Here is a 25,518-nt window from a genome sequence, read left to right on the forward strand (position 1 = left end):
ACGTTGAGTTCCACATGGTGGACGTGTCACAGATTAGGCGGTTCTTGGGCAGGTTAAATTCCTTTTGGAGGTCTGCCAGCCGAGCACTTGCATTATATGACCGGCGGAAATGCACACAGACTTTCCTGGCCTTCCTCAGGACATCCTGTAAGCCCGGGTACCTGCCCAAGAACCGCTGCACCACCAAGTTAAGGATGTGAGCCAAACAGGGCACATGGGTCATTTGTCCCTGTCTGAGGGCGGAGAGGAGGTTGGTGCCATTGTCGCAAACCACCATTCCTGCCTTAAGTTGGCGTGGCGTCAACCACTTCTGAACCTGCCCCTGCAAAGCTGACAGAACCTCTGCCCCAGTGTGGCTCCTGTCCCCCAAGCACACCAGCTCAAGCAGCGCATGGCATCTTTTGGCCTGCATACTTGTGTAGCCCCTTGAACACCTACGGAGCACCGCTGGTTCCGAGGACAAAGCACAGGAAGAGGCCATGGAGGAAGAAGAAGAGGAGGGGGTGGAGGAGAGAGGTGTGTCAGAATCACTAGTAGTGGCATTTTGGAGGCATGGTGGCGGAACAATCTCCAACACTACTGCACCTTGTCCTGCATCCTTCCCAGCTGCCAGAAGAGTCACCCAATGCGCCATGAAACTTAGGCAATGTCCCTGTCCATGCCTGCTGGACCATGAGTCAGCGGTAATATGCACCTTACCGCTGACCGCCCTGTCCAGCGAGGCCAAGACATTGCCTTCCACATGCCGGTAGAGAGCTGGAATCACCTTCTGGGAGAAAAAGTGGCGTTTGGGAACCTGCCACTGAGGAACCGCACATTCCACAAACTCACGGAAGGCGGCAGAATCTACCAACTGAAAAGGTATCAGTTGAAGTGCTAGCAATTTTGCCAAGCTAACATTCAACCGCTGGGCATGTGGATGGCTGGGATCGAACTTCTTTTTTGCGGTGCAGCAGCTGGGGCAGGGAAATTTGCCTGGTACAATCTGACGCAGATTGCCCGTAAGTACTTGGCTGTGACACACCTAATTCTACACCTTCATTCCTCTCAGTGCAGGTCTCAGAGAGGACTGAAGGTATAGTGGGGTTGGAGATCCCAGCTGATGAGCAGTAAGGAGAGGTCCTCTTTGTTTTTTGGTGTGGGTCTTTTAGGTACGCTTGCCAACGAACTGCATGGCAGTTCAACATGTCTGGTCAAGCATGTGGTGCCCAAGCAGGAGATGTTTTGGCCACGCGAGATACGCTAGAGACATATGTTGCAAATAGCAGCGGTGCCATCTGATGCACTCGTCTCAAAAAAGGCCCACCCCAAAGAACTTTTGGAATAACGCGCAGAGACAGCAGCGCCTTGCACACGCGGAGCTCTGAGGTGTGATGCAGTCAGTGTGCTGCCCTTAGGCTGGCCCCTGGAGGGCATCCTGCCTCGTTGGTGATGTGCCTCCTCCTTCTCCACCTCTCTCCTATCAGGCACCCACGTTGAGTCAGTGACCTCATCATACCCTCCCTCCTCATCACTGGAGCAAACCTGGCAGTATGCTGCAGCAGGGGGAACATGACTGCCAGATTGCTGTCCTTCTAGGGCACCCCCTTTGTCCGTGCTCACGTTACTGGCTTCATCTAGCTCAGTATCATCATCAGAGTCTTCTGGAGCATGTACCCAACACTGTGGTCAAACAGTTCGAGGGACTCCTCAGGAGGACATGGTGGGGCTAGGGAAGGAGTCACTGATGCCATTGAGCCAAGGGAAGAGGCCGCGTTGGCAGCTGCTTTGCCAAAGTACCCTGAGCATGGGTGAGAGAGGATGAGGGGGATGAGAACGGCTTGGTCATCCACTCAACCAAGTCTTCCACATGTTGCGCCTCAACACGGCCAGCTGCCTGAAAAAACGGCCACGTCCTAATGAGGATGCACCGTGTCCATGACCAGCACTGTTGCCTCTAGACACAGAGCCTGCTTGCCCTCTTTTATTGGCTTGAGACTGTCTGCCTCTCCTTGTTGGCCTTCCAGACATACTAATAGCCTGCAGTGAGATGTAGCTGCACTAAGCTGGGATATATATATATATATATATATATATATATATATATATATATATATACTGATACTGCAGCTAGCAAAATCAACTGCCTGCCTGTAATATTATTAGTATGCGAACACCACCAATCTTCTACAGGTAGCTTTAGCTGAACACTGTGCAGAGGTCGCACTACAGTAACTTGTAGCTTTAGCTGAACACTGTGCAGAGGTTGCACTACAGTAACTTGTAGCTTTAGCTGAACACTGTGCAGAGGTCGCACTACACTAACTTGTAGCTTTAGCTGAACACTGTGCAGAGTCACACTACACTAATGTGTAAATAATGTAGCTGCCTGCGGTAGTGATAGGATCAGGAAAACACCACCAACCTTCTACAGGTAGCTTTAGCTGAACACTGTGCAGAGGTTGCACTACACTAACGTGTAAATAATGTAGCTGCCTGCGGTAGTGATAGGATCAGGAAAACAACACCAACCTTCTACAGGTAGCTCTAGCTGAACACTGTGCAGAGGTTGCACTACACTAATTTGTAGCTTTAGCTGAACACTGTGCAGAGGTCGCACTAAACTAACTTGTAGCTTTAGCTGAACACTGTGCAGAGTCGCACTACACTAATGTGTAAATAATGTAGCTGCCTGCGGTAGTGATAGGATCAGGAAATCACCACCAACTTTCTACAGGTAGCTTTAGCTGAACACTGTGCAGAGGTCGCACTACACTAATATGTAAATAATGTAGCTGCCTGCGGTAGTGATAGGATCAGGAAAACAACACCAACCTTCTACAGGTAGCTTTAGCTGAACACTGTGCAGAGTTTGCACTACAGTAACTTGTAGCTTTAGCTGAACACTGTGCAGAGGTCGTACTACACTAACTTGTAGCTTTAACTGAACACTGTGCAGAGGTTGCACTACACTAACTTGTAGCTTTAGCTGAACACTGTGCAAAGGTCGCACTACACTAATTTGTAGCTTTTGCTGATCACTATGCAGAAGTCGCACTACACTAACTTGTAGCTTTAGCTGAACACTGTGCAGAGGTCATACTACACTAATTTGTAGCTTTAGCTGAACACTGTGCAGAGGTCTCACTGCACTAACTTGTAGCTTTAGCTGAACACTGTGCAGAGGTTGCAATACACTAAAAAATATTGTAGCTTCCTGCGGTAGTGATAGGATTAGAAAAAGACCACCAATCTTCTACAGGTAGCTTTAGCTGAACACTGTGCAGAGGTCGCACTACACTAACTGTAAATACTGTAGCTAATAGGACTAATAGGATCAGAAGAACACCAGCAATTTTCTTCAAATACTGTAACAACACCTGCCTGCCTGTCAGTAGGAAGATAATAACAGGAACGGATCTAGCTAAACTGAATACAGTGTGTGTGTATATATATATATATATATATATATATATATATATATATATATATATATATATATATATATATATATATATATATATATATATACACATACATACACACACATACACACACACACACACACACACACACACACACACAAAACACCTGGGATGCATATATATACACAATACACTGTAAGTGCAGCTAACTGACTGACTGTCCTGCCTAATCTATCTAACTATCAAATGACACTGTCTCTCTGTCTCTGTTTCTCAACACTGGAACACACTACACAGGGCCGACGTGCAGGCGACCTTATATAGTGTGGGGTGTGTACTAAACCCCTTGAGCCATAATTGGCCAAAGCCACCCTTGGTCTCTGTATTGACGGCGCTGTGATTGGCCAAGCATGCGGGTCATAGTGCATGCTTGGCCAATCATCAGCCAGCAATGCACTGCAATGCCGCAGTGAATTATGGGCCATGATGCGCCACTCGAATTTGGTGCGAACGGCCCACATCATTCACAATTCCGTGACCGGTCGAACAGACGATGTTCGAGTCGAACGTGGGTTCGACTCGAATACGAAGTTCATCCCTAGTAAGGAGGTCTTTGTCCTAATCAACTTGGGGATAAGGTGCTTTGCTAGGGGGCTTCCCCTGGCAAGGTATCCCTCTATGATAAGGGCATGTGGCTTGATATGGCCTAGGAGGGGGAAGCCACAAGCTGATCTCCTTCTTTCCTGGGCTCCCAGGCTTCATGCTTGGTTAAGGATCTGGTATACTTTTGTAACACTACCCACGCAGGGGTCATTCAAAGTTCTGTACCCCACTGGTTGCCTTGACCTTACAAGTCCTCCAATACCTCTGACACTCTGGGTTCTGACATTTCTGTTATAAACAAAGAAACTAAAGGTGCACACACATGCAAAGTAAACCAGGTAAATTTGTTTACTAGCAGATTCATGGCAGTGAGTTCAGTAACAAAGTTTGTAACATGCAATAGATAAGACATGGTCAGGTGCCCTCCCCCGCTCGTATTCCCGGGTCCGCCTGAGGAATGTAAACTATTCAACATGGAGACAGCAGTCAATAAGCTGGAGGCTCTGTTCCAAAAAACTGAATCTGACTTGGACTATATTGAACAAAAAGCTTGAGTTTGAAATACGGAAGAGCCTACAAGATGGGTCGGCAGCTCAGGAAAATTCTACAAAATTATTATCCGGTGTGAAGTCCCGATTTGAAAACATTTATCTGCACAATTGGATAAGATTGCAACCGACCAACAGAAATCTGTAGAGAGCATTCAGCAAACAATAACAAATACACTAAAAATTGTTCAGCATTTGCAACAGCAAACAGATTCACAGGTACCATCTTTGTCTGAGGAGGAACTTCAAGCTCTCCACCAATTTGAAGCTCTAGCACTAAAGGGCATTTACTTACACTCAACAAGTACTACAAGAAATGCTACAGACCCCTGAAGATCTGATCTCGACATCATTTCAAAGAAATTATTCTCTTGTGGACACTATATTCCAGAGTGACTGCTCAGCGCATGAAAAAAAATCTGCAAGTGATATGCTGGTGCCGTCGGCTCCTTTTTGTTATTGTTCAAATTGCAACATACTGGTTGTTAAGCATAACACAAAGCAAGGAATGTTTTTTCTTGTTTTTTTCTTGTGACTTGAACGTGTATTTGTTCATTCTACTGCACCTTGTCAATGCTTGCTGTGGGTCAGCTTTTTTGGGGCCACACTTCTACTTTTGCAATCTTTCCAAGAGGGTTCTTTCACATGGAAAATTACTTTATTACACAGGATCACAGTGCTGCAGTTGTGTATTAAAACTGATTAATACAGGATGCACTATGGTATTCAGTTATTGCTGAAAAGAGGTGCAGGGTTACATATGTTAACAAACTTCCATGTACATAAATAAATTAAATACTGCCCTAAAAAAGAAATGGACAAACTTAGTGCCAAGACCATTTAACAAATGGGCAATTATAACACTTCAAAACATATAATCAAAATTTACCCCTGTATAGAGTCTATTGCTACAGGGCAAAAAGGGTAGAGGAGTGACCAGGCTTCCATCAGTCCTGGCAAACAAGATGTACACTAGATTCTCTCAGTGTGGATTAAAGTGAATCCCTTTGCAAGCTTGGTGGAATGCATAAGGCAACAGTGTCTGCATGTAGTGTCCTTTGGTGTACAAAGAATGGGCAACTGCCCGCTCACCAATCCCAGCGACCTTCAGTGTTGAAGGCCCCTGCAAAGTCTGGCTCAAGGGACAGCGCTTGACTACATTACACCGAGCTACCATCCAGCTGGATCTGGATTGAATGTGATGAGGGTGACCACCAGGCTGAGGCCGAATGATCAGATGTGGCTGGCAGTGGATGCACCTGCACCTGCTCGCAATGACTCTCTCTCCCTGTAGTACAGGCAGCAAGCCGGATGTAGCACAGTCTAACACTGAGTCACTGCTTGCAGATTCAGGCTGTGGTCCCAAGAAAGCGATCCCGTCCCCTCACAGGCTTTATATTACTTTTCCCAGCATTCCATTCTCTCTTCTGCAGCTGGCTGATACTTGTAGTCCAATACAGTCTGACTTGAGTGTTTTTTCGGACTACATGTCCCAAGATGCTTTGCTTTACTCTTAGGTATTATTCACCTAACTGCAGCAAGTGCTGCAAAGTGTCTCCTGACAATGCAGGCAATATTAGCCAGCTCCTGGCTACACTTTTTTAAGGGACCCCATGCTTTTGAACCTTAAACTCCTTGAAATGCCCCCATACAATCTGGCTTTTGCCTGCAATTCTCCAAAGAAACTACCTTCCTAAAACTCACTAAAGACGTACTAACCACTAAAACCACTAGTCATTATTCCATACTTATACTATTAGACCTTTCTGCTGCCTGATACAGTTGACCACCCACTCATTCTCAAAAAACTTCACTCCCTTGGCCTCCAAGACTTTTCTTATTCCTGGTTCTCTTCCTATCCATCTCAGGGAACCTCCAGTATCACCATACCTCAACCTACCCCTCTCTTCTTTTTTTATAGGGGTTCTCCAAGGCTCCATCTTTGGATCCCTTCTATTTCCTATTCACACCTCCTCCCTGAATCATTTGATAACCTTACACGTCTTCCAATACCATCTCTTTTTTGATGACACCTATCACTCTCTTCCTCAGCTCACCACTTCACACTCCTCACATATCACTAATTTACTGACAGACTTTCTCAAACTCAATCTTTCCAAAACTAAGCTCATGATACTTCCCCTCCCATGTCTTCTCCCCTGAGTTTTAAAGATTAATAGCATAACCATCAATCCTTTTTCTTACACCAGGGTGCTAGGTGTAATCCTGGACTCTCTCTTTTGAGCTCCACATCTGATCACTGTCCAACCCTCAATTTCGGAACATTTTCCAAATTCACCCTTCTTTAACCACTTCAGCCCCGGAAGAATTTACCCCCTTCCTGACCAGAGCACTTTTTGCGATACGGCATTGTGTCGCTTTAACTGACAATTGCGCGGTCGTGCGAGGTTTCCCCTAAACAAAACTGACATCCTTTTTTTCCCACAAATAGAGCTTTCTTTTTTTGGTATTTGATCACCTCTGTGGTTTTTATTTTTTGCGCTATAAACAAAAAAAGAGTGACAATTTTGAAAAAAAAGCAATATATTTTTTTACTTTTTGCTATAATAAATACCCCCCAAAAAATATATAAAAAAACCAAATTATTTCTCAGCTTAGGCCAGTATGTATTCTTTTACATATTTTTGGTAAAATAAATTCCCAATAAGCACATATTGATTGGATTGCGCAAAAGTTATAGCGTCTACAAAATAGGGGATAGAGTTATGGCATTTTTATTATTAATTTTTTTTATTAGTAATGGCGGCGATCTGCTATTTTTATCATGATTGCAACATTATGGCGGACACATCAGACACTTTTGACACTATTTTGGGACCATTGTTATTTATAGAGCGATCAGTGCTATAAAAATGCACTGATTACTGTATAAATGACACTGGCAGGGAAGGGGTTAAACACTAGGGGGCGATCAAGGGGTTAAGTGTGTCTTAGGGAGTGATTCTAACTGTGGGGAGGATGGGCTACCACTGGCATGACAGCGATCATTGCTCCAGATGACAGGGAGCAGTAGATCTCTGTCATGTCACTAGGCAGAACGGGGAAATGCCTTGTTTACACAGGCATCTTCTCGTTCTGCAGCTCCGCGACATGACCGTGGGACAGCGGCAGACATTGAGTCTACGGGATCCGCGGGCATGGTCACAGAGTACACGGCGTGCACGCCCACAATGCTGCGTCATTGAGGGGGACGTACCTGTACACCCATTTGTGCAGCCGTGCCATTATGCCGACGTATATCATCGTGCACTGGTCAGCAACTGATTTTCAAATAACACAAAGCTACTAATTCACTCCCTGTTATCTCTCACCTAGACATTTTTGACTCCCTCCTTGTTGGAGGACTGCAAAAAGCCTTTGTTCGTCACCATTATATGGAGGTTGGGGAGATCAGTAGTTTACAGACAATAGATAGGATTGTAATTTCAGATGATCTTAGGAAGTCACATTGCATTTCTGGCAAGATCAACAAGTATTTTCTGTACTTGTTAAATATGTTCTTAGCCTGAAAATTAAAAACAAAGTTCAGGGTTAACCACTTCAGCCCCGGAAGAATTTACCCCCTTCATGACCAGTGCGTTTTTTACGATTCAGCACTGCATCACTTTAACTGACAATTGCGCGGTTGTGCGACGTGGCTCCCAAACAAAATTGATGTTCTTTTTTTCCCACAACTAGAGCTTTCTTTTGATGGTATTTGATCACCTCTGTGGATTTTATTTTTTGCTCTATAAACAAAAAAATAGTGACAATTTTGAAAAAAACGTATTGTTTTTTACTTTTTGCTATAATAAATATCCCCAAAAAATATTAAAAAAAAACATTTTTTTTCCTCAGTTTAGGCCGATACATATTCTTCTACATACAGTGGGGCAAAAAAGTATTTAGTCAGCCACCAATTATGCAAGTTCTCCCACTTAAAAAGATGAGAGAGGCCTGTAATTGTCATCATAGGTATACCTCAACTATGAGAGACAAAATGTGGAAACAAATCCAGACAATCACATTGTCTAATTTATGAAAGAATTTATTTGCAAATTATGGTGGAAAATAAGTATTTGGTCAATATCAAAAGTTCATCTCAATACTTTGTTATATATCCTTTGTTGGCAATGACAGAGGTCAAACATTTTCTGTAAGTCTTCACAAGGTTGTCACACCTTGGTATATTGGCCCATTCCTCCATGCAGATCTCCTCTAGAGCAGTGATGTTTTGGCGCTGTCGCTGGGCAACACAGACTTTGAACTCCCTCCAAAGGTTTTCTATGGGGTTGAGATCTGGAGACTGGCCGGGCCACTCCAGGACCTTGAAATGCTTCTTACGAAGCCACTCCTTAGTTGCCCGGGCGGTGTGTTTGGGATCATTGTCATGCTAAAAGACCAGCCACGTTTCATCTTCAATGCCCTTGCTGATGGGAGGAGGTTTGCACTCAAAATCTCATGATACATGGCCCCATTCATTCTTTCATCTACACGGATCAGTCGTCCTGTTCCCTTTGCAGAGAGAGAGCCCCAAAGCATAATGTTGCCACCCCCATGCTTCACAGTAGGTATGGTGTTCTTTGGTTGCAACTCAGCATTCTCTCTCCTCTAAACACAACAACGAGTTGTGTTTTTACCAAACAGTCCTACTTTGGTTTCCTCTGACCATATGACATTCTCCCAATCCTCTTCTGGATCATCCAAATGTTCTCTAGCAAACCTCAGATGGGCCCGGACATGTACTTGCTTAAGCAGGGGGACACGTCTGGCACTGCAGGATCTGAGTCCCTGGCGGTGTAGTGTGTTACTGATGGTAGCCTTTATTACGTTGGTCCCAGCTCTCTGCAGGTCATTCACTAGGTCCCCCCCGTGTGGTTCTGGGATTTTTGCTCACCATTCTTGTGATCATTTTGACCCCACGGGGTGAAATCTAGCGTGGAGCCCCAGATTGAAGGAGATTATCAGTGGTCTTGTATGTCTTCCATTTTCTAATTATTGCTCCCACAGTTGATTTCTTCACACCAAGCTGCTTGCCTGTTGCAGATTTAGTCTTCCCAGCCTGGTGCAGGTCTACAATTTTGTTTCTGGTGTCCTTCAACAGCTTTTTGGTCTTCACCATAGTGGAGTTTGGAGTGTGACTATTTGAGGTTGTGGACAGGTGTCTTTATACTGATAACAAGTTCAAACAGGTGCCATTAATACAGGTAATGAGTGGAGGACAGATGCGCCTCTTAAAGAAAAAGATACAGGTCTGTGAGAGCCAGAAATCTTGCTTGTTTGTAGGTGACCAAATACTTATTTTCCACCATAATTTGCAAATAAGTTCAGTGATTGTCTGGATTTGTTTCCACATTTTGTCTCTCATAGTTGAGGTATACATATGATGACAATTACAGGCCTCTCATCTTTTTAAGTGGGAGAAAAAAAAAAAAAATCGCAATAAGCGTTTATTGATTGGTTTGCGCAAAAGTTATAGCGTTTACAAAATAGGGAGCAGAGATCAGTGACACTGATACAAGGCAGAACAGGGAGATGCTTGTTTACATTAGCATCTCCCCATTTGTCCTCTCCGTGAGGTGATTGCGGGTATCCCCGCGGTGATCGAGACCACGGGACCCGCGACCCGACTCATGAAGCTCCTGGCTGGCGCGCGCACCGCTGGCGGCGCGCACGCAATGGCACGGCGGCAAATACAAAGGGACTTATGGGTACGCCCATTTGCCCAGCCGTGCCATTCTACTGACGTACATCGGCGTGCGCTGGTCGGGAATCGGTTAAGGACAAAAAATGAATGACTAATGGCCCGCTATAAGTAAGAGAAAAAAATATAACTCTTCTCTGGAAAATCTCTTCAAATATACATTATGATTTATATTGGTTTTATTAGATTTGGTTATCATAGAAAGGTTTTGTAATGGTTTTGACTTATCTGCTGATTGATGTGCATATAAACTTCATAGTGTATGACTGCACATTTTGAGCTTATTATACTCAGTTGTGTAGGTCATTGGCTATGCCTTTAGCTTTAAATTTTGCCGTGTGATAATGATTGTTTTTATACACAGGCAGGTGGGCAGAAGACATTGATGTATGCTGTCAAGGGGCTTGCTGTGTGCACCAAAGAGGACATCCAGGCATGTAAAGATGTCATCAAGTATGATAAAAGTAAGTTATTAAAGTGGTGTTCTGGCCGATATTATAATTTTTAAATAAAAATACCCCTATAATACACAAGCTTAATGTATTCTAGTAAAGTTGATCTGTAAACTATGGTCTGCTTTGTTAGTTTATAGCAGTAGTTTGTTATTTTATAAACTTACAGCAGGCCGTGGCCATCTTAAGTGTGGGCATCTGAAGCCAGACTATATTTCTTCCTGTATCTCATCCTTGCAGATCACGCACATGCTCAGTGCAGCACAAGCAGTGTAATAGGTTTCAGGTCAGGTTTCCATAGCAACGGCAGTTTTAGAGGAAGTTGCCGCCCCTTCCCAGAAGGCATTGCAAACAGGAAATGATGCGATGGGCCATGCCCAGGGAGGAGGAAGTGAAACATGAATACAGCAGATATACAGTAGGTGCTGAGAAAAAAAATAAAACAATATCCAATTCGTTTACAGTGCACAGTTTAGTGAGGGATGCTGAAGAGTTGTAAAAGTGGGTGGAACTCAAGGTTCAGAACATATCAACTAAGGTTCCATGTCTCCAATTTTATGGTAGAAATATTGACTCCAAATCTGATAATAGTTTTAATTGACCAAAATAAAATTAAAAATAAACAGTAAGAAGCAACAGTAAAATGCATCTGAATTAAAACTACAGTGCTGACATCTGTGGAATTACCATTACAGTGCTGTCAATTGTGGAGTAAGGCAATCCACAAACATTAAGCCCGGGTTCACACCTATGCGAATTAGATGCGGCTTACACCGCATCTAATTCGCAGGACATTTTAAAATACATTCATATGAATGCATCTGGTTCACATATGTGCGTTGCATTCGCACTGCGCATTGCACAAAAAACGTGTGCGTTTTTTGGGCATTGCGGTGCGAACTATAAGCCTATTATCTCCTATGGGAACGCATCTGATTCGCAGATGCATTGCGTTCTGAACAAGGATTTTCTCTTTCTCCTCACTACACCCCCCCCTCTCCCCCCCCCCCTCCCTCCCCCTCTCCCTGCTCTCTAATCCTGAGCAAAAACGCAATGAATCCGTTGAACAGGAGATTGTTATCTCCCCAGTGAAACCTGAGCTTCAATTCGCACCGCACATGTGTGAAACCAGGCTAAAGTGGAAGTCTACCCTAACATTAAAACCTCTAAACATACAGGCATCCACAATCTAAGACAAACCTATTTAGCCCTGTAAAGAAGAAATCACTATACATACCTTTTCTGAAACCGCTCCGGTCCAATCTCCAGTGGCGGTAGCTCTCAGAGGAGACAGCTGGGAAATGAATGGGAAGTGATGTCACACATAGACTGGGACTTGTTGGCTGTCTCTTCTGCACCCGCCTACACTGAGAAGCCACCACTGACAGCTTAGCGTGGGACCGGCTGGAGTGGTTTCAAAAAGGGTATGTACTGTAGAGTGTTTTCTTATTTACAGGGTTAGATGGGTTCGTTGTAGACCGTAGATGCAAGTAGATTTAGAGATTTTAGTGTTAGAGTACTGGCAAGTAGGGATGAGCCGAACACCCCCCCTGTTCGGTTCGAACCAGAACATGCGAACAGGCAAAAAATTTGTTCGAACACGCAGACACCGTTAAAGTCTATGGGACACGAACATGAACAAACAAAACTGCTAATTTTAAAGGCTTATATGCAAGTTATTGCCATAAAAAGTGTTTAGGGACCAGGGTCCTGCCCCAGGGGACATGGATCAATGCAAAAAAAGTTTTAAAAACGTCAGTTTTTTCGGGAGCAGTGATTTTAATAATGCTTAAAGTGAAACAATAAAAGTGTAAGATCCCTTTAAATTTCGTACCTGGGGGGTGTCTATAGTATACCTGTATAGGGGCGCATGTTTCCCGTGTTTAGAACAGTGTGACAGCAAAATGACATTTCAAAGGCAAAAAAGTCCTTTAAAACTACTTGCGGCTATTAATGCAATGCCGGTCCGACAATACACATAGAAGTTCATTGATAAAAACGGCATGGGAATTCCCCACAGGGGAACCCCGAACCAAAATTAAAAAAAAAATGACGTGGGGGGTCCCCCTAAATTCCATACCAGGCCCTTCAGGTCTGGTATGGATATTAAGGGGAACCCCGGCCAAAATTTAAAAAAAAAACAGCATGGGGTCCCTCTACAATCCATACCAGACCCTTATCCGAGCACGCAACCTGGCAGGCCGCAGGAAAAGAGGGGGGGCGAGAGAGCACCCCCCCTCCTCCTGAACCGTACCAGGCCACATGCCCTCAACATTGGGAGGGTGCTTTGGGGTAGCCCCCCAAAACACCTTGTCCCCATGTTGATGAGGACAAGGGCCTCATCCCCACAACCCTGGCCGGTGGTTGTGGGGGTCTGTGGGCGGGGGGCTTATTGGAATCTGGAAGCCCCCTTTAACAAGGGGACTCCCAGATCCTGGCCCTCCCCCCTGTGTGAAATGGTAAGGGGGTACAAAAGTACCCCTACCATTTCACTAAAAAACTGTCAAAAATGTTAAAAATGACAAGAGACAGTTTTTGACAATTCCTTTATTTAAATGCTTCTTCTTTCTTCTTTCTTCTCTCTTCCTTCGGTTTCTTCCTCTATCTTCTTCTTCTTGTTCTTCTGGTTCTTCTGGTTCTTCCTCCGGTGTTCTCGTCTAGCATCTTCCTCCGCGGCGTCGGCGTCTTCTTCCCTTTTTCTCCTCGGGCCGCTCCGCATCCATGATTGCATGGAGGGAGGCTCCCGCTCTTCTCTAAATCTTCTTCTCTTTATCTTCTTCTCTTCTCCTTCCTCTCTTCACCTTCTTTTCAGGCCGCTCCGCATCCATGATGGCATGGAGGGAGGCTCCCGCTGTGTGACGCTTCTCCTCTACTGATGGTTCTTAAATAATGGGGGCGGAAAACCTGGGAATGCCACATGGGAGAAATGCCTCACGGGGAATGGCACAGGGAAGTCCCGTCATGTTCCCATGCGTCAGGGTTTTCCGCCCCCGTTATTTAAGAACCGTCAGAAGAGGAGAAGCGTCACACATTGGGAGCCTCCCTCCATGCCATCATGGATGCGGAGCGGCCCGAGGAGAAGAAGGGAAGAAGACGCCGCGGAGGAAGATGCTGAACGAGAACACCGGAGGAAGAACCAGAAGAACCAGAAGAAGAAGAAGTTGGAGGAAGAAACCGAAGGAAGATAGAAGATAGAAGAAAGAAGAAAGAAGAAGCATTTAAATAAAGGAATTGTCAAAAACTGTCTCTTGTCATTTTTAAAATTTTTGACAGTTTTTTAGTGAAACCGTTTTTTTTTTAAACTTTGGTGCGGGGTTCCCCTTAAAATTCATACCATTCATTAATAGCCGCGAGTAGTTTAAATGACTTTTTTCCTTTGAAATGTAATTTTGCTGTCAGACTGTTCTAAACACGGGAAACATGCACCCCTTTACAGGCATACTATAGACACCCCCCAGGTACGAAATTTAAAGGGATATTACACTTTTATTGTTTCACTTTAAGCATTATTAAAATCACTGCTCCTGAAAAATGGCCGTTTTTAAAACTTTTTTTGCATTGATCCATGTCCCCTGGGGCAGGACCCAGGTCCCCAAAAACTTTTTTATGACAATACCATGAATATAAGCCTTTAAAATTATCACTTTTGATTTCTCCCATAGACTTTTAAAGCGTGTTCCGCGGCATTCGAATTTGCCCCAAATTGTTCGCTGTTCGGCGAACTTGCGAACAGCCCATGTTCGAGTCGAACATGAGTTCGACTCGAACTCGAAGCTCAACCCTACTGGCAAGCATCCGTCTTTGTTGGCACGCGTAAACCAAGACGTATGCAAATAAGGTTCAGTAAACTACAGCTAAAAGCTATACACTGATAGGCAACTGATGAGTTTGGGCACCTCTTAAAGCTAACTATTGCTGACCTACACAAACCACATTTTATTTTATCAGTGTGCTTTCTGCTAGGGAGTCATACTGAGCAATTCTGCTTCCTCTTGTGTTGAAGGTTTAATTCCTACAGTTGAAGTGTGAGACACTCACTAACTGGGGTTATATAGTTATACATCCAGCTTTTATTACTATTTTTTCCTAAATATTAAGAGGTTGCATCTTTTATTTATGTATGTATTATGAATGAGAATGAGCCAAACACCTTCCTGTTTGGTTCGCAGCAGAACATGCGAACAGGCAAAAAATTTCGGACGAACGCGCAAACACTGTTAAAGTCTATGGGACACGGACATGAAAAATCAAAAGTGCTCATTTTAAAGGCTTATATGCAAGTTATTGTCATAAAAAGTGTTTGGGGACCCGGATCCTGCCCCAGGGGACATGTATCAGTGCAAAAAAAAGTTTTAAAAACGGACGTTTTTTCAGGAGCAGTGATTTTAATAATGCTTAAAGTGAAACAATAAAAATGAAATATTCCTTTAAATATCGTGCCTGGGGGTGTCTATTGTATTGCTGTAAAGTGGCACAGTTGTCCCGTGTTTAGAACAGTACCACAGCAAAATGACATTTCTAAAGGAAAAAGTCATTTAAAACTGACAAAAACGGCTGTAATGAATTGTCGGGTCTCTGCGATATAGAAAAACTCATTGAAAAAAACGGCATAAGTCCCCCCCATCCATTACCTTTGGGTCTGGTATGAATATTAAGGGGAACCCCAAACCAAAAATTTAAAGAAAAATTGTGTGGGGGTCCCCCAAAATCCATACCAGGCCCTTCAGGTCTGGTATGGAAATCAAGGGGGACCCTGCACCAAAATTTAAAAAAAAAGGCGTAGGGGACTTTTAAGGGGAACCCTGCGCCAAAATGGGGTAGGGGTCCCCCCAAAATCCATACCAGACCCTTATCCAAGCACGCAACCTGGCAGGCCGCAGGAAAAGAGGGGGATGAGAGAGCGCCCCCCCTCCTGGCCCTATGCCCTTAACATGGGGAGGGTGCTTTGGAGTAGCCCCCCAAAGCACCTTGTGCCCATGTTGATGGGGACAAGGGCCTCATCCCCACAACCCTTGCCTGGTGGTTGTGGGAGTATGCGGCGGGGGGCTTATCAAAATCTGGAAGCCTCCATTAACAAGGGGACCCCCAGATCCCGGCCTCCCCCCCATGTGAATTGGTAAGGGGTAGATTGTACCCCTACCATTTCACAAAAAAAGTGTAAAAATAGTAAACAAGACAGGAGACAATTACACAATGTAAATCTATCTCATGCCGTTGACTAGCTGAAAAAAGGAAAAAAAAGCCACGGGAAAAGAGTTGGTTGATCTATAACACAATATAGTCCAAGTGCAAACACAGCAGTGTCAAACAAGGTGAAGAGATAGGTGAACCATCTCTGTCAACCAATAAATAAGGTGACTGGTGCCTATTAGTTATAGTTGTTGTGACACCTGAGTGTCACCTAGCATTAGACCTAGGAGTCCAGGTATATCCTCCCGCCTCCAGGGGTGTTTTCAGTAGTACACACAGCCTGTGGATCTCTAGGATAAGGAAAACTTCCTCTATAGGAATCCTGGGAGTCCTACTTGATAATCTCCTCGATATTTCCTCGGTATAAATATATAAGGAAGGAATCTCCAATAGTGTGGTATGTTTTTTTTAAAGGATTTATTAAAAACGGCTAATTACTCACATTTGATCAGTGAAAACAAACCTAAAATCCACAAGCGCCGAGCTTGTCCTCCTGTGTCACTTCCGGTATGCCTGTCGCCCAATGCCGACGTATATCATCGCACCCACATGACTTCATCAGGGGAAAATGACTGGCAGAAATGGTGTCTTTATATAGTGTAATAGGGATATATGTATGTATTAGTGGCCATTTTGTTGCAGCATCCCATTGTAAAGCGTTATAGCGGCCATTGTCCATTAGTTCGCAATGTAAATTAAAGCGGCCATTTTCCTGTAGATATTCAGTCGGCCATTTTCCAACAGATACATATTGTTTGTATAGTATCTTTCTCCACTAGATAGATGTGGAGTAATAACTACATATTTAAATTTATATGGGCAAGTACTATATAGATGAGGAACATAGCAGAGCCCATGGACACTGGAAAAGTTGGCATTTACATTGCAGACTAATGGAAAATGAGTGCTATAATGCACAATGGGAGTCTACAATAAAATGGCCACCAATACATGCATCCCTGTTACACTATGTAAAGACATCATTTATGCCAGTCGTTATTCCCTGATGAAGTCCAGTGGGTGTGACGATACGCGTCGGATTGGGCGACAGGCATACCAGAAGTGAGGCAGGAGGACGAAGTCGGCGCTCATGGATTTTGTTTGTTTTCTGATCAAATGTGAGTAATTAATTAGCTGTTTTTAATAAATCCTTTAAAAAAAAGTGCTACACTAGAAGATTCCTTCCTTATGTATTAATATCAAAGAAATATTGAGGAGATTATCGGGTAGGACTCCCAGAATTCCTATAGAGGAAGTTTTCCTGATGCCAGAGATTTTATTTTTATCTTTTTATTTATTTTATTTCAGGTACTTATATAGTGCCGTCAATTTATGCAGCGCTTTACATATACAGTGTACATTCAAATCAGTCCCTGCCTTCAAGGAGCTTACAACCTAAGGTCCCTAACTCACATTCATATATACTAGGGCCAATTTAGACAGGATCCGATTAACCTGCCAGCATGTCTTTTAGAGTGTGGGAGGAAACCGGAGTAAACCCACGCAGGCACAGGGAGAACACGCAAACTCCAGGCAGATGGTGTTGTGGTTGGGTTTCAAACCCAGCAACCCTTTTTGCTGCTAGTTGAAAGTGCTAACCACTAGACCACTGTGCTGCCAATCTAGAGATGGTTCACCTATCCCTTCACCTCATTTGACACTGCTGTGTCTGCACTTGGGCTATATTGTGTTATACATCAACCACTGCACATTTATTTGATTGGCACGAGTGTGGTCTTTTTTATTCATTGTTGCTATTTATTTTTTGCACCTATTCAATTCTATGTATATTTATATTATATGATATTGGATGTTTATTCATACATATTTACTTTATTCACCTTTATTGATACATTGATACTTGACAGCGCAACATCATCACTCTATTATTCATTGCACCTTTTTAGTCACAGATTTACTAATTGGTGTCTGCAGCAGTTAAGTTACATTATTTAAAGTGATAGCACAAGAGCCACACCTATACATTTATAAATAGAAAAGAAAAAGATTTTGTTGTCTAATGAATAGCAATCAGAAATTAATTAAATCCAAAAAACAAGTGTGTCATTAATGATATCAAATTAATATGTGCAAACACAATGATTAATCGTGCATATCATACAGCTAATAATGTGCCAATATAATACCACAATTCCACAGTCAGTGGAAGGAGAAGCTCTAATGGAGACAATTTAAAGGGGCAATACTAAATTATTGATCTATAGTCGACTACCCATTTGAACAATATGACACAGGGGAAGTGAATAACGATAGTTGGAAGATACAATTGCCTGAGAGAAAGGGAGGGCTGATCTATGGCTTTCAGCGAGTCCAGATATGAATGTTTGGAGATTGGGAAGCTGACTATTGTGTACGAATATATTAAAGCGGGGGTCCACCTATCTATGTTTTTTTTTTTTTTGAGTTCATTCACAAACTTTTCTTCTCAGCATTACATACTCACATATTGTGTGTAATATGTCCGCCTGTGTCAGATTTCGTCGGAAAGAATAACTTATATTATTCACTGCAGGCGGTTTCCATCTTCATTGTGGGCATTTGAAGCCCACAAGCATTTATTTCCTGGATGTGGTGAATGCTGTGCTCCCAGCATTCACCGCTCGTTCCCACACATGCTCAGTGGCATCCTGGGAAGCCGGAGACTAGCTCCCAGGATTCTGGGAGAGGCTAGAAACATGCCTACTCCTACGGGAGGAGAACCAGGAAGTGCAAAGAAGAATAGAAAAATAAAAGGTAACTACGGCGATTTAAATTTTTTTAAACGGCATGTCAGCATCTAGGCAAGGAAGAGAATGCATACAGATATTGTTCAAAATTTAGGTGGAACCCCGCTTTAAGACCAGCATTGTTGTGAGAACAAGATTGGCTACCTAAGGATACATCTTAACCCTATGCCTATTTTGATCTCCTATAATCTGGAGATCATAATTATCTGGTAAGAGGACAACACATCTTTCAGCTCTGGTCGAACACAGGAGCACTTTATGAGATTTGAGCACTTAGCACTGGGAGCGGCAAACTTTTAATCATTTTTCTGAATGTACTTAATATGGACTTTTTTTTTTGTATTTAATTTATTACTTGATATTTATTTACTCTCATATTGGCACATTATTTACGATATGCATATTCATTTGCTTGGCATAATTAATGACACACTTGTTTTTTGGATTTATTTCATGAATTCCTGATTGCTATTCATCAGCCAGTGAAACCTTTTTCTTTTTTATTCATAGTGCTCAAATTATGCTCTAAAATTCCTCAAAAATGCTTACAAAACACAATGCAATATTTTCAAAATGCTCATATTTGAGAAATGAATGCTGCTTCATTGATGGGCTCTGCTAAGAGTTCAATATCTTTTGCATGCCACCTTCCTTTTTGCAATGACACCACTAGTGTTTGCTATTGGAGGTAGCTGCATTCCTAGGTGCACAGTGAGCTGCTGTGCATTCCAGTTGGGATCACAACTGTATGGAGTGATTACTTGTGGGCCCACAATGGAGAGAGTTGCACTTTAAGCAGTGGGCTTTAAATAGCGTTTTCAAGGGCCCTAAAGATTTTTTTAGTAATGATGTTGAATCACATGGGTTTGAATATGGAAAATGATTTAGGCCCCTTAGTGCAAACATTGTAATGTATGCCCTTAATATGAATAAAATATCGCTTTGACATTTGTAAAATCTTGAAAAAAAACACATAATTCATAATTTAGATTGATGTGTATTTTTTTTTTTTACTTTAAAGAACCCTATCACTAGAATATCATAAATGCAAAGTGTGCCACCCTGTAAACGGTTAAAAAAATAGTGTTTTGAATAGGGTGTCCCCCTATTGGGCAATGTTATTCTTCTTGCTGACTCCTTCATCACCATAGGATCCTGTAGTGACATAAAAGCTGGCAAAGGAACCATAGCACCCAGCAAGAGTTATGCTATACAACACATACAAAGGTGATGGATTTCAGTGATATTTGTAGCTCTGCAAGAGAATGAAGGGTGGTCTCACCAACTCTCAGATAGATGCTTTATTGGATTGAGATCTGGTGACTGTTCAGGCCATTGGAGTACAGTGAACTCATTGTCATGTTCAAAAAACTAGGTTGAGATGATTTGCTTTGTGACATGTTGGATTGTCCTGCTGGAAGGAGCCATCAGAAGATGGGTACACTGTAGTCATAAAGGGATGATAAAGGGATGATCAGCAACAATATTCAGGCAGGCCGTGGCATTTAAACAATGCTCAGTTGGTACTAAGGGGCCTGAAGTGTGCCAAGAAAATATCCCCCACACCATTACACCACCACCACTAGCCTGAACCGTTGGTACAAGACAAGATAGATCCATGCTTTCATGTTTACGCTACATTCTGACCCTACCCATCTGAATGTCACAGTTGAAAATGAGACTCATAAGACCAGGCAACATTTCACCAATGTTCTGTTGTCCAATTTTGGTGAGCATCCAGTGTGGTCTTCTACTACTGTAGCCCATTGTCTTCCAGGTTCGATGTGCTGTGCATTCAGAGATGGTATTCTGCATACCTTGGTTGTAACAAGTGGTTGTCTACCCTAACACTAAAATCTCTAAATATACATGCATCCATGATCTAAGATGAATCTATCTAGCCCTGTAAAGAAGAAATCATTATACATACCTTTTCTGAAGCCACTCCGGTCCAGTCTCCAGCGACAGAAGCTCTGCAGAGGAGACAGCTGGGAAATTAATGGGAAGTGACATCAACCATAGACTTAATATGGGACTTCCATTGTTGGCTGCCTCTTCTGCACCTGCCTCCACAGAGAAGCTGTCACTGACAGCTCAGCGTGGGACGGACTAGGACCGGCTTCAAAAAATGTATGTATAGTAGACATCATCAAGGCTCTTTCATCCACACAACCTCTGCTCAATGGATATTTTCTCTTTTTTGGACCATTCTCTGTAAACCCTAGAGATGGTTGTGCTTGAAAATTCCAGTAGATCAACAGGTTTTGAAATACTCCAGTCTGTCTAGCACCAACAGCAATGCCACATTCAGTGTCACTTAAATTCCCTTTCTTCCCCATTCTGATGCTCGGTTTGAACTTCAGAAAGTCATCTTCACCACATCTAGATGCCTAAATGCATTGAGTTGCTGCCATGTAATTGGCTGATTAGCAATTTGTGTTACCAACTGGTGTACCTAATAAAGTGGCTGGTGTGTGTGTGTGTGTGTGTATATGTGTGTATATATATATATATATATATATATATATATATATATATATATACACACACACATATACACACACATACACACACACACACACACACACACACATACATACACACATATATATATATATACATATACACATACATACACTCACTGTTTGTGCATATACAGTATGTGTATATTATTGTGTTCAGGATGTTTTTTTTTTTTTTTTTACTCTTTTGGCTCTTGGTGGTCACAGCATATCTCCGTCCAACAGTGCTTGAGATGCCAAGTACATTATTCATTGGTTTGCACAGGATTAAATAAGGTGGTTTTAACACTGTCTAGATGTGGATGAAGTCATTATAGTCCTATTCATCTTTACTACACACCATTGAATGTTAATTGACACATTAAGATTCTAAAGAAAATCAGGTAATTGCAGAATTCCCAGTTAATAATTGAACAGCTTGGCATTCTGACCCTGCTAATCTTTTTTTTCTGTCGGATAACAATTGAATTGAATGTTAAACAATGCTTATTAATCCTGAACAAATAATATGTGTAGGCTACATTTTGAACATGTAAATTGGTACAGGTTGGTAAAATTATAAACTGCAATGGGGGGCATGATTTGACCTCGCTGGTAGATGGCTGCCTGAGAAAAGAGCTCCCGCCGCCACAGGACTAAGCTACCTTAAACTGGAAGTATTACCCGACGAGTTCAGCCTAAAAGCATGGAAACAGCTTCCCGCAGCTCCTCGGCTACCCAATCCCGCTCTCCTCACGAGACAGGTGGGAGAGTAAGCCAAAGCATTCTGGAGCTGTTCCAGACCCAGAGAGGCAATATGGTGGCGTCCCGCCAAAAACAAGCACAGACAGCGTATACACTGCTGACTGACTCACTGCCTGCGCATACAGCTATCAACTCAGGGGATGTCAGCACGTCCTCTCAACATCACCTAACCCTCAATGATCTGTGCATCATCGCTGCAGACATTAAATTACATGTTATAATGTCAGCCTATTTCCATGCCTTCTGAACGCTCTGTGCCTTTTCCTTGTGATGTCATACACTGTCTTTGCCATTTTGTCTTGTGATCACATGGACTTATCCATACAGATTAATTTTGTTTTTGTTTGGTTTTCATTTTGACTGATTTCAATCCTTATTATTTTTGCCTTATCTCTCTCTTTGCTCTCTCTCTTTGCGCCACCCCCTTCCTGTCATGGAGGTTGTGCCATGTGTTCCATTGCCTCTTGGTTGATAGCGCCCATCGCGTGTGCTCTCTCGTGCTGTGAGTATGGTGACCCACTGCGCAGGCATGGGCGTCCGGCGCCATCACTTAAATAGACCCCTGTTTAATGCAGTCCGATGAGCACTGCAGAGCGGGGTGACGCTCAGATGGAGGTTCTCTTTCCCATAGGGTGAGTTCTATTCATGTCTTTCCACCTGCAGTCCACTTATGTCTAATGAATTTTGATTAATGGTCGCCTTGGTAGTTACTCATGCCTTTCTTTATAATGATCTCTTACAGGAGGTCTAATGTTACATGATTCAGAGTGTGCTATATATGTATAAGAAGCCACACTGAGGCTTCGGATAGCGTCACTCATCAAATCTACAGACCTTGGTAAATACCCTTGTTTATTCCCTTATCTTTAAACAATATCTTGCACCGTGCTGGACTAGGTGACCGTAGAATGATATGGATATATATTTATATCCTTTTCACTGTCTTTGGATATCATATATCTTCGTTCATTATTTTTTTCATGACTATTTTCCATCTTTAACTTACTCTTTGGGCTTTTCTCTTTTTCTTGATCTTTTTGATTTTTTTGATTTTTTTCCTTGTTCTTCGTTTTTTCTTTTCTCTTTTTCGTTTTTATAATTTTTTTATCATCTTATTCCCCTTTTTGGTCTATTCAGTAGTTGGCAATTTGCTGCGTATGACTCCCTGTGATCACCAGGCAAAATAAATAGGCAAGCTTTTCCCTTTGACATTACCGTGTGATACCGGTGTTCTTGGTGGGCCCCTATCGACACCCCCGCTGGCAGTGCTTCATTCGTTTTTTCAAGTTGCATGATGGAACATATTGCATGTTAGGTGTCGCTTACAGTAACTATCATCCACCTGTCTCCTATGGTTGTCAATTTCCATGTTTTATTGCTATGATATGTTTTTTCTGCTTTGGAGTAAGACAAAACTATGACTGCATATACTCTTACCAAAAACCCATGACGAAGGTGCTTAAACCAGAAACGCGTAGAGTACCGGAGATCACTCTGTACCGGAGAGTAAAATAAATTTTTCATGTCATGCAAATCATGTAACCTGTCGTGTTTTTTGTTTTTTTTTTATTTTGTAATATGTATATTCTCTGATATATGTCTTTTTTAAACAAATGATCACTTCATGATTGAACAATTTTATATAAACACAATAAATATATTTTCCAATCTACCCATGTGTGGTTGTTGCCTACAAAGTCCCAACGAAGGAGGATTTTCTTTTCTTGTTACACAACAGGGATGTGACAACGACACACCTGTCTGACATGGTGAAATACTCTCTTCGCTGCAGACATTAAGGACACACTGTCAGCAGCCATCTCAGACATATGCCTGGATATTCACTCCCTGGCAGACAGAGTCCATGAGGTGGAGAAAGTTGCATCCCAACATGACACCGCTCTCCGCAGCATGAATCACAAGATGGACTCCCACACACTCCAGCTAAGAGATCTCCAGCGTCACATGAGGACCTGGATAATAGGGTAGGCACCATAACCTGAGGATCTGTGGCCTGCCTGAATCAGCAGATGCGGACCAGCTCGTGCCCAAAGCAGTTGGCCTATTCAACAACCTCCTCGATAGGCCCCCTCAGACAGACATTCTAAAGCAACAGATCCACTGTGCCCTCAGACCTAAAGGAAGAGATGTTGTAATCTGCTGCCTAGTTGACTACAAGCTGAAAGAGGAGATACTCTGGAAAGCCAGAAACAGAATCTTGGGTATGGAGGTGCAGATGTTCAAATATATCAGTACCTCTCCAGCATTACGCTTCAGCATCACAGGGACCTTTGCCCCTTGCTTGAGACCCTGTCTTCACACTACCATTGGAAGCTCCCCTTCTATCTATCTGCATCTACACAGGGGCACACTGCTTCACTACGAGTGCCCGAAGATCTCCAATTATTCTGTGACACCCTGGACATACCCTTGGTTGACGTTCCCAACTGGTATGCTGAGTTTTGTCGCATCCCACCCAGGAAAGACCCACGTCGAGAAGAACCCATGGATATCCAAGAACTAAGGTTCCGCTGATAACGCCCTTCTTCTGGACTCAGATCCCACACTCATCGTCGAGGCTCGCAAAATAAATCAAGCCCCACAAATCCACCACAACCGCACAGAACTCGTCAAGACAACTGAAAACACTAAGAGGATCCACCCACCACAATTGAATGAGGATCCTTTTACCTCAGTTAAATTCTTAAACTCGATTGGTTTTGTTGCTGTTTTATCTTTTTTTCATATACACGCATGCAAAGTTTCCCCTGTTGGCCTTGTGTAAACCTAACAGCATGAGTAATTGATCTGCACACAGACAATAGTGGCTGAAAGAACTGATCTGTCTCTCAAGTTCACCCTTTCCTACGCACCTGTCTCTAAGTTCACTGTTTTATGCATACCAGACATACCACCGTACCAGACATACGGTGGTATGTCTGGTTTGTCTGGCCAATGACTTACTTTTCCAGCTTTAATTGGACCACCTGTCATAACCATCTCCCACCTCTCTGGAAGGAAGCAGTCCCATGTAATGAAAAAGGATCTGTTCCCAGCCAAAAAACTTGATCCTTTTATGTGTCCATGTGCTTCTGAGGGCCTAAGCTCTCAAGGCTTTCTGGCTTTAAGTCTCCTTCTTGCTTGGGCATGGTGAGTCAACTCGCATAAAGTCCCATCTCTAAGTCCTCCCTGGTGCTGTTATTACCTGGAGGTACATACCTATAGCTCAAGGGACACCTCCCAGTCTGATATTGAATGATTGTATAAAATGAAAAACCCAGCTAACAGAGACTGCACCCTGATCTATAGTAATGCAAGATAATGACATAACAGCCAGTTCTGAATTACGGTTATGTGAATGTAATTTCCATAAGGTATGATGGAGTTCCCAAATACTACGATCACTATTACCCATTTCACTCAGGTCTCTTGTTAAGGCCTATGTAAGAAACATTCAAATGATGTGGGCAACTTATAACTTCTGCTGTTGGGAGGTTCTACATGTTCCCTATATTTCCTTTGTACTGTCTTCCTTGTCGGAAACCCCAACATACATGCCCATTAAGTCATAGGGATATATTCAGAAACTGCTACAACACGGTAC

At 42.9% G+C, this 25,518-nt stretch overlaps 1 protein-coding gene across 3 annotated transcripts in view; it reads left to right on the forward strand.

Annotated features, from left to right (window-relative positions):
- TTC12 (tetratricopeptide repeat domain 12) overlaps window positions 1-25,518 on the forward strand; it is a 355,554-nt gene that overhangs the window by 298,803 nt on the left and 31,233 nt on the right. For all 3 annotated transcript variants that reach the window (XM_073603090.1, XM_073603091.1, XM_073603092.1), the window contains one exon: window positions 10,624-10,723. In XM_073603090.1, the coding sequence (XP_073459191.1) occupies window positions 10,624-10,723 (100 nt within the window). The remainder of the gene's footprint in view (window positions 1-10,623; window positions 10,724-25,518) is intronic.

This window comes from Aquarana catesbeiana, linkage group LG10 (assembly GCF_042186555.1).
Source record: "Aquarana catesbeiana isolate 2022-GZ linkage group LG10, ASM4218655v1, whole genome shotgun sequence".
NCBI classification, from domain to species: Eukaryota; Metazoa; Chordata; class Amphibia; order Anura; family Ranidae; genus Aquarana; species Aquarana catesbeiana.